Source organism: Rhipicephalus microplus, chromosome 8 (assembly GCF_043290135.1).
Source record: "Rhipicephalus microplus isolate Deutch F79 chromosome 8, USDA_Rmic, whole genome shotgun sequence".
Taxonomy (NCBI): domain Eukaryota; kingdom Metazoa; phylum Arthropoda; class Arachnida; order Ixodida; family Ixodidae; genus Rhipicephalus; species Rhipicephalus microplus.
In genome coordinates, this window is record NC_134707.1 from 5,284,721 (window position 1) to 5,300,027 (window position 15,307).

Sequence of the window (15,307 nt, forward strand, 5' to 3'; positions counted from 1 at the left end):
TATTTTTTTTCTTGCACTGCTGTACAAGGCACGTCTTTATTTTGTACACATACGCGAAAAAAAAGTGTATGCACCTATGTAGTCTTAGATACATTAGTTCTTGAGGTCTGCCATCTGACGACTCTGCCCTTCACGCCCAATGAGGCTTTAGGAGGCCAGTTTGTATTGCTATACTGCTCTATCAAAATGCCAAGATCAATATTATTATTGTTATTATTATCATTACTACTACTAATAGTCTGTCAGGACTTTCACGTGAATTGTTAATGCGCAGAATTGTGGCTACGCGCATTTTTTTGTTTTTTGACGACAATGGCGACGCCCCCCAACTTGCATTCAAATGGCTGTTTACTTTCTACTTTGACCAAGCAAGCCGGTACCAGAGGTTGATCTTTACCAGAGGTTGACCAGTGACACCATGTGCTTTGCGCAGCGGGTCCTGCAGAAGCGTTGGTGCCAGCACACGCGCCATCCGCGGTAGCGCGGCCGACGAGGCGACCTCCGCTGCACTTCTGCACCTCGGCGCAGTGCCAACAGGAAGGTATGCATCGATCGAAGCGGCACGTTGTTGGAATGCAAAGCAGTGGTGAGGGCTGCACAAGTGGAGGGCGCTAATCGGCGACTTCTTCCGTGGTCGCGTTCCAATGGCGAAACTAATCTGATGGGAGAGGCAGTTAAGTATTGCACATACTTCTTTTAAGGGCTGATTATATTTTAGTGCATACGTGTTCGGTATACCTCAGCTGTCTGAGACTTGGAAAATTGCAAAAGGCGCTCGAGCGGTTCAAGGAAGACTGAATAGAACTACTCAAACTCGGACGCCACGCTATTTTTTTTAAACTTTATTTCAAAGCATGATTTATTAATACTTCGGTGTATAAAATACAACCTTTATTAAACACGCAAAACGACCACCATGGTCTGGTTTGTGTCCCCCTTGTGGTTTTTTTGGATTTACGCCACTGCACATGTCTCGTAAAACTGTAGGTGCAGCGGCATGCACTTTCAGAAGACCAACGTACACTACAGCCGAACCTCGTTAAACGAAGAAGCATACTGACAATGAATAAGTTCGCTGTATGCGATATAATTTGCAGCGGTACAGGTCGAAAATGCCTTAAGAAATCACGGATCAGCCTCGTGCAACAGCTCTCATAGATAATAAAAAAAAACGCATTATTCTAAGCTTCAAACACACGATGAACGATGCAAGTCGTGCCTGTCTCCTTGTGACATTTCATACATTTGGTGGTGCAGCGATATCGACAAATGTGCAATTGTTGCACCATATGACGTACGATTTCAGCAACTTTCCCAAACAATTTTTCAAAATATCTAGAGCATTTTTAATTGCCTTTAATATTTATTTAGCTTTTTATGCTACCTTTCGAGTTGAGCCCTTCGCGCGACGCAACTGTTCCTTCGTTACAACCGATAATGCGGTGGCTCTGGCATAGTCGTTTTAGTTATTAAAAGAATAAGTGTATTTGAAATGAAGCGAGACAAACCAGAGTTTGTGTTTAGTTCGCAATAACCGATAATTCGCTATATCGCGGTTCTGCTGTACTCCAACGAGACGCAACGTTTAGCGAGAATTTCACTGAAGCACCAACGCCCGTGGACGTAGGCAGGGGGGTACAAAAAGGGCACCGCCCCCCATCACTTGACTCAACACAAGTTGCACCAACACTTCCCCCACACACAGACGCCATGCGAAACGGGTTTGCACCCCACAGATCCTGCCGACGACCATGTTAACGACGACTCGGTCGATGCGATATACAAGGCGTGTCAATGTAGAGAGAGAGAGAGCAACTCTTAATTAAAGCAGGTTCAATACGTCCTCGCGATGCGAGACCGATTGGGGCTACAAGCTGGCTCTTTCAATGTCGCGCAGGACAGCGGCTGAATAGTTCGATCGCGCGGGACCAAAACCCATGCCACGACCCGTACCGCTACGCATGTGGACACGCAGCGCACAGCCAAGTGGCAGACTTACGAAGGGGAGATGAGCGTCGCCTCAGCGGTGAGCATAACTCTTAAATGTATTACTTTTTAGCGCATTGTCTCCGAAACCAAGCAATCGCTGCCTACGATGCTGTTGTCTAAAAGCTAGTTCGCACCTGCGAATGCACCAAATGGTCTGCCTAAGACTTTCGGAACGACACATACTTCCGCGAGTGTTGAAGATTGGGCGAGTTGGTTCGTCGTACTTGAACTTGTATAGCGCATTACGGGGAAGAAGAAATGGCCGAGCAGACCGACACAAGAGGACAGAGCGCTCTGTCCTCTTGTGTCGGTCTGCTCGGCCATTTCTTCTTCCCCGTAATGCGCTATACAAGTTCAAGTACGACATACTTCCGATGTTTGCCTAGTTTGAGTTTGTTGCTCTGTAATATATCTGGCGCATTCCTTCAGCGACTACATGAATGGGCTCGACGACGTCGCACGGTACAGGTGCAAACAGAAACTGCAGTAGCGAGGATGAGTTGCCTGATCTGCTGGATAGGGAAGTTCAGCTTTTTAGTTGGTCGCACGGTCAAGTAGTCGCAAAGCAGCTGGTCGTAAACGGTCGGAAATGGACATTCGGTCGCAAAGCGACTGTCTTGGCTCCGTCGCTCACCACTTGATTTTCCACTCGCGAGAGCAAACCTCTGGACCAATCAGGCGCGCCGGAACAGGACGGCAGCTTATCTTACGGGGAAATATAGCGATCAATCAACCAAAGGACCAAGCAGGATTTTGTACATGTACTCCACAATAGACCATATTCATACTATCAATCAGGTAATAGAGATATGTGCGAAATACAACCAACCCATATACCAGCCTTCATAGATTACGAGAAGGCGTTTGACTCAATCGAGATATCAGCAGTAAAGCAGGCACTGCGGAACCAGGGCGTCGAAGAACCCTACATAAACATAATGAAATAAATCTAGAGTGGATCCACAGCCACCATAGTTCTCCATAAAAAAAGCGACAGAATCCCAATAAAGAAGAGTGCAAGGCAGGGAGACACGATCTCTCCAATGCTATTCACCATATGTTTACAGGATTTTTTCAGGGTGCTAAATTGCAAAGAGGTAGGGATAAGAGTTAATGGAGAGTATCTTAGAAACCTGCAATTGACTTATGACATTGCCTTGATGAGCAACTCAGGCGACGGATTACAGCTCATGATTACTCAACTGGACACGGAAAGCAGAAAAGTATAGCTCTGAAAATTAATATGCTCTAAACTAAAGTAATGTGCAGCAATCTCGGCAGAAACCAGCACTTTGCGATAGGTGGAGAGACGCTGGAAGTTGTAAAGAAACATGTCTACTTAGGACAGGTAGTAACCACGGAGCCAAACCATGAGAGTGAAATAACTAGAAGAATAAGAATGGGGTACGTGGATCACATTCGGCAAGCATTCTCAAATTATGAACGTTAATATGTCACTAACCCTCAAAAGGAAGGTATATAACAGCGGCATCTTGCTGGTACTCACCTACGGAGCAGAAACCTGGAGGCTTACATAGAGGGTTTGGCTTAAATTGAGGATGATGCAGCGAGCGATGGTAACAGAAATGATGGGTGCAACCTTAAGAGACAAGAAGCGAACAAAGTGGGTCAGGTAACCGGGATTAAGGATATCATACTTGACATCCAGAAGAAGAAATAGGCATGGGGTGGGCAAGTAGCACACAAGATTCCCAGAGAAGGCAAACGCATGACGGGGAGACAGATAGTTGGGTGGACCAATGAGAATAAAAAGTTCGTAGGTATAACGTGACAGCATAAAGCACAAGACCGGGTTGATTGGCGGATCATGGGAGATGCCTTTGCTCTACAGCGGGCGTAGTCAGGTTGATAATAGCGATACCGCCACAGTGAAAAGAAATATTCCTTATTCCGTGAATTCTTTGTCGACGGGTGCGAAAGTCGGTTGCATCGAGTCACTTTTTGGTCGCCGATATCAAAGGGTCTCGCAACCGTTGCTGTAGTCGCAGTCGCATGTGTGAATGAGTGAAATGAACTATTAGTGTTCTGGCTTTCAAAACTGACTTTTTTTTTTGATGACCCGACAATAGACATTACCCCATACGATTCGACTTACAAAGTCTCCCAGGAAGCGCAGCTTTAACTGAACAGAAGTTCATGTGGCGTGCTGTACGCAGCGCTGCTGTCCTCGACGGTGGTGCCGCGGAACAGGCAGACCGTGGCCGAGAAAGCAGCCGCCCTCTACCAAGGCTGCCTCAATACAGGTACGCAGACATGTTGATGTGTGGCTGGCAGTACAGCTGCGCCCCACTTCCGATAACATAAGGTGGCTTTTTGTGCATGTTCGTAAGACAGGATATAAACTAAGAGCGTACATAAAGGGAAGACAGTGAAGAGGCTTGCATCAGTCATGGTATGTCTCAAGCCTTACTAATCTATTATTCTATTCGACTAGTCGATCTTGTGTAAGTATATATATCACTCTTTTTTCGCTATGTCGCCTTAAATCTTCTCTAATGCGCTCTGATCAACACCCCTCTCGATTGCGGATGGAGGAGGGCGTTTTACCGAGGATAAATGAAAATATGGGGTTTCAAAGGCGTTTTAACAGGTGGGCCCCTCCCCAGAAAGAAATGCTTGCTACGGGCCTTGCTCTGATATAACTATCTATCGACGTCACATACCTGGGCTTGCGCAGAGCTGCTGACGGCGCAGAGCCGCGACGCCTGGTGGTCGGTGGCGCAACGTTTGGGTGTGTCCCAGTTTCCACTGCCGCTGGACAAGGAGCCCCCCGTAGCGCCTGAACAGCTAGCGGGACACCTGCTGCGGCATCTCGGCCTGGGACCCCTGATCAACCTTCGGCTGGCCGCCCCGCCGGGGAACCGCTCGGCAGTTGCCATATATGTGAGACTTCTCTTAATTGCTGCTTTTGTGTGCTAATTCGAACTATCTAGCTCCGATAATTTACAACAGTGCACATGATGTTTAAGGGACAGGAAGAGAGCACAGTAGGACTGGGAATAAACGGGTGTTAAGGACATCACAGTCGGAATAAAGAACAAATTAACATGGGCAGGGCACATATTATAGTGCGTAGGCAGGATAACCGCTGGACAATAAGGGACTGGATTAAAAAAAGAAGAGGTCACGTGGAGTAGATAGAAAGTTAGGTGGGCAGATGAAATTAAGAAGCTTGCGGGCTATAACATGTCAACAGTAAGCACAGGACCCGGTTTGATTGGCGGGACATGGGAGATGCCATTGCCCTGCAATGGGCAATGACACGATGGCATACATTGGGTCGAATACGTTCTACATTATCCATCCTAACGTGTCACTAAAACCCCTTACTAAGAACTATAGATGCATCTATAGTTGTAAAGACAAAAAAGCCAAAAGCGTCCCCCCCCCCCCCCCCCCCCTGTGCACCTGCCTAGAAGCCCGTATATGAGCCTACATATGCCTTTGCGACAATTTGGCACGGCAGAAATACTCGCCAGATACTCATTTACTCAGCATATGGAAATCTTTAGCCAAGCAAGACACATTTCTGTCCACCCTCCAAGGTGGTCTGGTGCTCGACTGCTGACCCGCAAGTTGAGGCATTGAACGCAGGTTGCGGCAACCGCATTTTCGATGGAAGCGGAGATGCTCGCGGCTCACGTATTTAGACGCATGTTAAAAAACCCCGGGCAAGCGGTTGAAATTTTCGGAGCCCTCCACTATGACTCTTCTCATAACCATATCATGGCTTTGGGTCGTTAAACTCCATTAATTATTAGACAGATTTTTGTAGAGAATGCCGATATATTCAAGTCCAAGATGCAGACATATTTTACGTGCTCGATGTTACAGGTGCACCCTCCTCCGGCGGCTGCCAGCTGGCACTGGAACGGGACAGCGTCGGCGCTGCAGGCGCTCACCCAGCGGTCTCCGGACGGCCAGCTGGTGCGGGCCCTGGTCGAGCTGGACCGCACCGTGGCACGCGTCGCGGTCAAGGCCACCCCTCCAGTGGCCACCTATGTGCCGCGCTACCACACCGTGCGCATCTTCAGCCTTCCACAACACGCTAAGGTAATTGATATGTCTCTTGTAAGCATGACCTATGTAAATGGGATGTGTAAATATTTCCGACGTTTAGCGGTCCCATTTACTGACATTCTAACTGTACTAGCTGGTGTTGGCTAAATTGTGGCTAACGTCAGCTGTATCGTAAAGCAATAAATTTACTGCAACGGTAATACTGTTTTAACAGCGAAGCTGTTCTACGTCAAGCTGCGCCACTTATAACAATATATTGTAAATAACAATGAGAAACTGCTGCACCGTCGACTTTTGTATGTTTTCGATGATAAATATCCCGCTTACAGCAATGTCTGCCTGTCCCCTTATCGGTTATAACAATGGGTTCTGGCTGTTGAGTGTACGTGCTGAGAGGCAATGAAACGCGAAATCCTTGGAAAATAAATGTACCAATGAGAAATTCAAACTGCTCAACCCTCGTTCACAAACCCACAACCCTCAGTGCACCTTCGGATTTGCTACATGCTTTGATTTATTGATATGTGGGGTTTAAAGACCCAAAACCACCATGTGATTATGAGAGACGCCATAGTGGGGGGCTCCGGAAATTCTAACCACCTGGAGTTCTTTTAACGTGCACCCAAGTGTGAGCACACGGGCCTCAGCTTTCTCGCCTCCGTCGAAAATGCAGCCCTCGCAGTCGGGATTCAATCCCACGACCTGCGGGTTAACAGCTGAGTACCATAGCCACTAGACCACCGCCGCGGGGGCTATATGCTTCACTGCGCAGCATAGCGTTGAGGCAGAGCTGACTTGAAGTGCGCTACACCGCAAGAGCGTTGGTGGCTTCTGTTATAACATGTAATTTCAGTAAAAAGCCGAGACTTTGAAGAGTTTCAGCGTCTGAAACCTCATATGTTGTCATACACTGCCTATATGGGGCTTGTGGTGGTCTCATGAAAGCATCCCAATTTTCAAGAGCAAGAGAATAACCGTGCAAAAACACACCCACAAGAGAGAAGAAGACACGGACACATAGGCACACAGTTCGGAAAATCGGCAACTTTGCTGTCGTCGAGACTGATGTGTTGTTTATTTGTCTATCCTGTTCAATGTTATAGTTTCCGCCCAACAGCCTGTCATCTCTCTATTTCCCTTTTTTTTCGTGAAAGCCGTTTAAAGATATTATCGGTTACAACAACAAAAGTTTTGTGGCACTTGAGCATTGTCATAAGAGGATTCAACAGTAAATAAATGAAACAGAATAATAATAATGATGTCAGAGAAGAAGATAATGCTCGAGGTGCTGCTAAATTATACTAATGATCGTGATAATGATGCTCAAAATTATGATGAGTATGATGACGATGCTCTAAATGAGACTAAGAGGTCTTAGTTTATATATCATAACACACACTTGTGCGCTTACTGGTTCGGCTGACTGACATTTGCACAATGTGGAACTGGCTGTTTTCTTTTTCTATGTAATTGAGGTCTTTCAACGTATTGTAAAGAGTTCACCCCGTGTGTGTGTGCCTTTTATTCCGTGCTTTATGGTGGTGTTGATAACTTGTGCACACCTCTGCATGCAGTGGCGCTGGCGGGGGGTGTTCTCGGCCCTCCTAGAGGACCTGGCGGCACCCCAGACAGTGAGCGTGGTTCTCACGGCGCCAGGCTACACAGAGGAGGCAGCGCCGCTGCTGGCTGACGCCGGGCCAGCGGCGGTGTACAACTACCTAGCCTGGCGGCTGGCGCTCGAGCTGGCCCCGCTTCTACCCGTGCTGCCGGCCTCAGTCGCACTGGGCGGCGCACAGCAACGCACGGAACGGCGCTGCCTTCGCGAGCTGCGAGCCCTCATGGAACACGCAGCCACTGCGCTGCTTGCGCCCCAGCTGGGACCACAGGTGAAAGCGCTTGTTTACCAATTCATGGGAATGTGACGAACTACGTAGGCGTGGGCATTGGGGGAGGTGCCAGAGGGGGGGTCAAGTGCACCCTTTGCGTTGTGCCGACATTCACGGGAAACTTCCCATTGCCAATGTCCAGAAAGTCAGGGATCAAGCCACTGTAGGAAGCACGTCATCGCTTCATTTTTCATCCATTGTGAAGCGTGTTGTCTTTTGGACTTGACTAACGGGGCAAGGGATGCTGCGTTAGAGCTTTGCCTCTCCTGATGGCTAATCGGGAACCCTGCACATACCCATGACAAACTGTGTGGCGACACTGTCCAGTGGAAGCTACGGATGGCATCAGCTGATGACTCATTATCGCCAATAATGAACAGTGGAAGGAAGGATGTGGATTGCACGGTTGTCACAGTTCTTTGGCACTCACAGACATTTTAAATTTATGCAGAATGTTACGTGAGCCCATGTTTCTGAATTCCTTTAATATGTTTGATGATATTTAACGTCAAGTGTACGACTAAATGAATTTTTTGTAACATTTTGGAATGCCGATCATGGACTTCCACCATCAGCGCCATGTGGGAAGTGGTAGGAGGAAAGAGCGTTATCCTAATTACATAGACACGCTAGTTTGACTACTCGCACAGCATTTCCTAAAAATATCCGATGTTCACGGTGGCAAGCTCAGCCTCGTGCTGCCCTCTTGATATTGTTATGGTTCGGTTACTACAATGCCACATGTCACTGCCATGTTGCTTGTTGTGTACAAAACGAGCAATACCAATACACCGTACTTCAACTGAACCGGGTTGAACTCCACAAACTCAGCGTGTAATTTGATGCGTGGAGGTGTCTGCAACGTGTTTTGCTCTGTAGCTTTGAATTTAGCCATTTCGTTTGTGTAAATGTTGTCGGTAGAGTTGATGACCATTTCTCACTCTGAACAAGATATGGCGGTAGCGTGGAGCTCAAATAGGTCAAACCAGTCCTGTACGGGTCCGTCTTTGCTGATCCGGTGTACTTGGCAACGTTAAGGTCAGCTGATGGTTCTATCAAGGTGCTGGTCACTGTGTACTAAAAGCCGCTGGTTCGGTAGTCCATGTATTGTTAGAGTGTCTTGCGGAGAACTTTGTAAATGATGTGCGTCTGATGGAGGGGCTGGCAGGTCTCAATCCTGTCGGCTTGTGTGGCAAAAATGTATTTAGTGCCTGATTGCACTGAGGTCATTGATTGGCATGTGCGGGGTACTTTATTGTGTGTGCGAATTGGGTGGGAAGTTAAGGTTTCTATACCCCCTCCCCACCCTTTTTTTAAAAAAGTCCAAACGAAACCGATTAAGCTCCTCTATGAACCCCACCTTCCCAGTGGGGGAGGGGGTAAAGATGGCAAGGCGGGTGCAGAGTTCCCCTTGAGGGGGAGAAGGTTCACTGTAGCGCCCCCTCTTTTTTATTATATCATAATATGGGGCACACACAGCCCCCAACAGCTGGAGCGCCCCCGGCCCACCTTCCCCTATGGAAATATATGTTCTTGGAATAAAGAACATTAAGGCTTTTCTGCAGTCACAATGGCTCTTTTCTGGGTACGTGGTCTGTGCATGCGCGCCGGCCTTGAGGAAGCAAGCGCATAGGACGCGCCATGATTTTTGGTGACCGAAACGTGACGACACGTGTGGACAAAGTGACATCTGATGCCGCAAACATGCCAATGTTTTACCCAAAGAGAGGCGCAAACGCAGCCCTCAGAGAGTGCCTACCGGCTCCTCGCACAGGGTAATTTTGGAGCCCAAGAGCCACCAGTTTTGATTTCGGTGGTCTTGACTAGGAGTGTTGTTCCAACTAGGAAAAGGCCCATTGTCGAAAATTTCCATGAACATGACCCTACACATTATACAATGATAAAACAGATCCAGTTCTGTCTAGACATGCTCCCTCCCCCCCCCCCCCCCCCCCTCAGGGGATGAGATGATGTCCCTATTCCTTTCACACTCATGCATTTATCTGAGGTCAACGGAAGAAGCAGGAGTCCATGCCATAGGCGTGGGCAGGGTTCTCAATTAGGGGGAGGGCAATGCTCCATCTGAGCGGCCCCTTACCCCGATAGTCAAGACCTAGTTACCCCGATAGTCAAGACCTAGAGACATACACCCCAACAAAGAAATGATAATGAACTTGTAACAAGGAACAAAGAGGAGGGGGAGAGAGAGTAATCTGTAACATCACCATCATTGCCGTTTATCATCATCACCATGTCACCAGCCGCCACGCCACGCCTCTCGCGCCGTTCATGCTCGAGGCGCGAGTCAGAGAGAGAGAGCTCAAGAACCTAGCGGACTGGACGCCGGCAGCCGCTGTTGCTATGCTTCGGCAATTCGAAATAAAGTGGCGACATCGACAGGCCACGTCGACTACTTTCACATCTCGCCTTCCTCGACACAAACTAAAGACGTGCTTCTCACAATCGCCTCCCTTTGGTGCTTGGCTTTCCGGGAGCTGAAATGTGAACAGTTATTGGCACACAACATACGGAGTCTTCTGCATCCATCACAGTTAAAAACCTTCATGGCCATATCCCGACTCTTTATACGCATGACGCAAATAGGTCCCACTAAGTAACAGTAAGTGATAAATTTTGCCCCCCCGACACCTACCCTCAGGTCATTACGGCGGCGCCCCACATGTGAACGTTTATGATGAATCACGCTGTGGCGCAGGCCCGTACGGCGGCGCGCGACGTGCTGGCGTCGGCAACGGACCAGCTGAAGCGCCAGCTGGTGGACTACATGTGGATCGCCGAGCCGGTGAGCCAGCGTGCCGTGCAGAAGCTGAACGCGCTGCAGGCGCACCTCTTGTACCCGCCTTTCGTTGAGGACAAAATGGTGCTCGAGCAGATCTACAGGCAGGTGCCCGACGTGGGTGGCGGCGACGGTCCCGTGCTGCTTGACTGGTTCCGCGCACGATCCGCAGTGATGCTCAAGCGATGGAAGGCGCTCGCTGGCAAAGGACTGCCCCCACTGTGAGTGCATTGGATACTCACGCATGCGTACCCATATACATGTCTGAGAGAAAGTAACAGCTCAGTCAATGAAGTGATCGAGATTCAATGAATCCTGCTTTTTTAATAGGTGAAACTCACGTATGTGCATCTGAGAGCGTTTCCTGGGGCATCACTTTTCCCTCAGTGCAAAAGCACTTATTGTTATCAATAGAGCTTAGATTTTTTATTTTTATGTTATGAAGTGAAATTCATGTTCTTTATAATTTCGCATGACAGTTTTGAGTGATATTTGCTGTAGTTATGTTTGGGGCCAGTGAACGATGGCCAGTCGGTAGATGGCATCTGATGAAAGGGAGAGAATCTGTGCAGATGGGTCACTAGGACGTTTGCCCCTGCACACGCCATCGTTGCCAAACACCATGAGCTTTTGTTCACCACATCTTAAGCTGGTGAGTCACCCACACGGAGGAAACGTTCTCACCGTGAGACGATCTGAGAAACAAGTGGTCCCTGTCGTGACACCCTTCCCCACAGGATAATGCCGTGAAGTGCTGTCAAAGTAATTGTGGAAAGGCGGCAGCATCTTGCATACAAACTCCAGGCAGCCAACCGGCTGTCTAGGCAGCCTTGTTGTAATGCAAAAGTATTTTTTAAGCTGTACTTAGAAGAAATGGTGGACTTTTTCGTTAGCTGATTTCCTTTAAGATGAGAGCAGCAAAGTGTGGGAACGCATAGGCGGAGACACATCTCTGAGGAAAGGAGGGTAGTTTGCTACATTGGAGGACCATCAAGAAGGGGTTCGTCGCACAAGGCGGTCTCAGATGAGGTGGGCGAGGAGGGGGGAGCTTGGTACTCCACATCAAGAAGTGTGGACAAAGGTCGTGCTTGGCGCAGACTCTGATCCAGGGATTCGAGAGGTGGGTGTCGATGTGTGCAGTATACTATAGGCTCGGCAGGTAACGCCTACATGGATACAGCCCTCTTACTGTGGGGTCAGTTTTGTGGCCACACTGGCCCTTGTAAATAAGTGTCAGCGTGTAAATAAACTCAAGTTTGCCAGGAACTGAGTAACGGGGCCTGTCCAGTCCTTCAACGTGTCGTCGTGGTCATCCGAATTATCGAGATTACCTTTATCATCCCAATATTAATTGCAGTGCTCTATTTAGGAGTTTTTTTTTTTTTTTTTCAAGGAAAGGTGTTATGAGATCGTAACGGGGGTGCCGCAGCTATTCGCCGCCGCCGGTGCCTGTCCTCACCATCGCACAAAGTAATAAAAAACAACATGCAGGATGGAACGGGGATCGAACCTCCCTGTGCACTGAGCCATGCCAGTGCTCGAAACTCCAGCACACAATAAAACAGAAGCATCATGTCAGAAAGGAACCACATCAACATACATAATACAATGGGATAGAAGACTAATATAAAAACCAGGCTTTGCAGAAGGCGAATTGTGTAACCAGACTTCACACAATAAGAACTGTGTAATGTGTGGGTTGTTGAATGCTTCTAAACCATTACAAAGAGCTCAGCCATAAGTCACCGTAATCAGTCACCAAAAAAATAGAGCAGTGGGTACCTAGCAAATGTATTAGTAGCCCCAAGAGAGTTTGCAATGGGTTCTCGAAATGGCACTCTTCCATCTTTCTCTGTGACTGTGCTGCGCTTTCCGCGCAGGCCTGGTGCTTTTTATTTCCACAGTTTTAGCTAGGCGGATTTCTTTTTATGCAGACCGAAAAGTGGCACAAGTACTTGTAGACTTACATTAAGACAACTAGTATCACGTTGCCCAAGATGCCAAGAGTTCTGTGCGCATCAGCGTTCCCCATTTGAAGGGGCAAGGTGTGCATTCTCTGAGGTGAACATTCAATGCTGCCGCTCCCTTCACCATTTCATCGCGCCAAACCCCGGTATAGTAGGTTATGTTGGCTCCAGACATATATGGTCCTTGAGAACAAGGCAGAGCACATGGCCTCCAATACTTGCTCAATAGGCAGATCACGCATGCGCAGTCAAAAGTGGCAACGTGCAATGACGAGGCAAATGTACCTGGCATATGGACCCCCACTCCACCCCATTTGCATTAACTGTTGTGCATGCGTAGTGAGGCCTTTGAACTGAGTGATATATCGTCCTTTCCAGTGACTTTTAGTGGGTCGTCCACTTTGACTCTTTTATGAAAGAGCGCCACTCGTGATCATACACTTATATGCATGAATAAATACAAAAACATATGAAGCATGCAGCACTGCTACCTGTGTTTTGAAACCATGCAACATGACCAATCAAATATGTATGCACTGCCCGCAGGTGGGACGTACCATACATGGAGCCTGCCATCCACTACATGGCCGACTCGAATGAGCTAGGTGGGTAATAGATGCAAGGGGTTGAGGGAATATATGGTCGAACCTTGCTCTAACAAAATATCATCGGGACCAAGAATTAGTTCCTTATATCCAACCTTTCTTGGAACAGCAAAAATAAAAATACTCTTTAAGTAATCGGCAATCTGTCTCGCACTAGAATTCTAGATGCGAGAATAATTATTATAAGCTTCCAACCAACTATAAAACAAGGTGTAATCCTTGCATGTCTCCGTAACTGTGGCATTTTAATCTAAGTAGATCAGAACACGAGGTGAAACTACAACAGAACACAGTCACTTTGACAAAACACGACTGAGTTCACATTTATTTCAATCATATTCATTTTTTTCTTGTGTTGAATGATTAATATTTCCCCAACCTTTTTAACCACACATTTACCAGAATATTTAGCGTCGCAAGTAGCTACTATAGACTAAAGAAATGTCTATCAAAATTCATGTTGCGCTTTTCAGTTATCTAGCTTTAGCCTGATGCAAACAAATATTTCATCGTTGCTGCCGACATCACGGCAGCTATCACATGTTTGGATTAGTTATAAAAGGAACAGATGTCTTCGTGTGATGCCTGACCAACAGAATTTGAATCTGAAATAAAACTGCGCAGAAGATGGAACACAAGTAGAAAAAGACAGTACAAGTGCTTGCTGTGCAACCAAAGTTCAAATCTAGTTCGCTATAATCTATTATTTGCTATATCCCCTTCAGGCACGAATTATGATGCACTGCCTGCAAATGTGTCAAACTTGCATGACATGATTTCAAGGCACTCAGCATTACATTTCAATAAATAAAATGAAGGAATGTGCCGTATTGTGCTTGTCTCAATAATAATTATTAATTAGTATCTATTAAATACAAAATTAATCTGCAATTTCCTTGAATGCTTGTGTAGAAAAAATAAATCATAAAGCCTAAAATGGACGCACAGTTTGGTTTCCGCTGCACTCATTTCGAGCAAAAAAAAAAAGCCTCGACGTTGGTCCTGGTACGTGGCACGTCAAACGATCGTTGAATATGACAGTGTCTCCAGCAAAGTGATCCTCTGCAGCAATAAGCAGCCCAATAAAGTTAAACAACCATTAGTTATCCATCTAGGAAGCCTGTATGTGAAGTAATACGCGGTGCTTGACGCGCCTCCAAAGTTTATAAGTACAATTGTACACCTGGCGCCTGAAGGGGATACCAGTATCGACTACAACGAGGTTCAGCTGTACCTAGATACAACCTTTCATACTTATGTGTGTGAATTCGTAGTATGCATGACCTGCCATACCATTAACTGTAGTGCAAGGTATATATTAATAGTATATTGATAACTAGTGTATTACACGAACTAAGCAGTTCGAACTCCCTATTTCATTGTTTATTTATATATATATATATATATATATATATATATATATATGAGGAAAAGGTATATGCTTGATCAAAAACTGCTTATTTGCTTCAATTGGAGACCAATTTTCATTAATCAATCGTCGATCAAAACTTCAACCAATAAACAGTTTTGGGCAAGTGTACACTTTTTTCCTATTTATCTCAAACACACGCACACACATCTTTTTTTTTTTTCTTTATGACATGCAGTGGTGCCAGTGGGAGTGCTCCGGGAGCCCATCTACTCGGCGCCTGGAAACTCTCTGTGAGTGACACACTATGGGTGGAGCTATGCTGGATACAGTCGAACTCCGCCATCTTGCAAAGTTTCGTAATGGCAGCATTTTAAAGAGGTACTCGCACAACCTGTGGGATCGATTCCCATCAACCTGCGCATATCTGTAAAATATATCAACAGTGAATATGACTTGCGATGTATTTGATATGAATTTGGAAGTTTAGGAGCGTGATTGAGTCCTATACGCTGCGTTAAGCCAATTGAAGAAGACGTAGCAAGCCCCAGTCTGGAGCTACCACCGTTGATGAATGGCGAATTTTGACAATATCCATAACAGCACCCTCTATTGATGACATTACAGTGTGGCTAACATAATCTTACGCTTGC

General features: G+C 46.8%; 1 protein-coding gene across 1 annotated transcript in view; it reads left to right on the forward strand.

Annotated features, from left to right (window-relative positions):
* The window catches only part of LOC119165157 (neprilysin-1), a 20,307-nt gene that overhangs the window by 1,027 nt on the left and 3,973 nt on the right, over nt 1-15,307 (forward strand). The window contains exons 2-10 of the mRNA XM_075872274.1: nt 425-541; nt 1,898-2,026; nt 4,167-4,253; nt 4,688-4,893; nt 5,845-6,063; nt 7,605-7,916; nt 10,633-10,934; nt 13,227-13,285; nt 14,893-14,947. Of these exons, the coding sequence (XP_075728389.1) occupies nt 425-541; nt 1,898-2,026; nt 4,167-4,253; nt 4,688-4,893; nt 5,845-6,063; nt 7,605-7,916; nt 10,633-10,934; nt 13,227-13,285; nt 14,893-14,947 (1,486 nt within the window). The remainder of the gene's footprint in view (nt 1-424; nt 542-1,897; nt 2,027-4,166; nt 4,254-4,687; nt 4,894-5,844; nt 6,064-7,604; nt 7,917-10,632; nt 10,935-13,226; nt 13,286-14,892; nt 14,948-15,307) is intronic.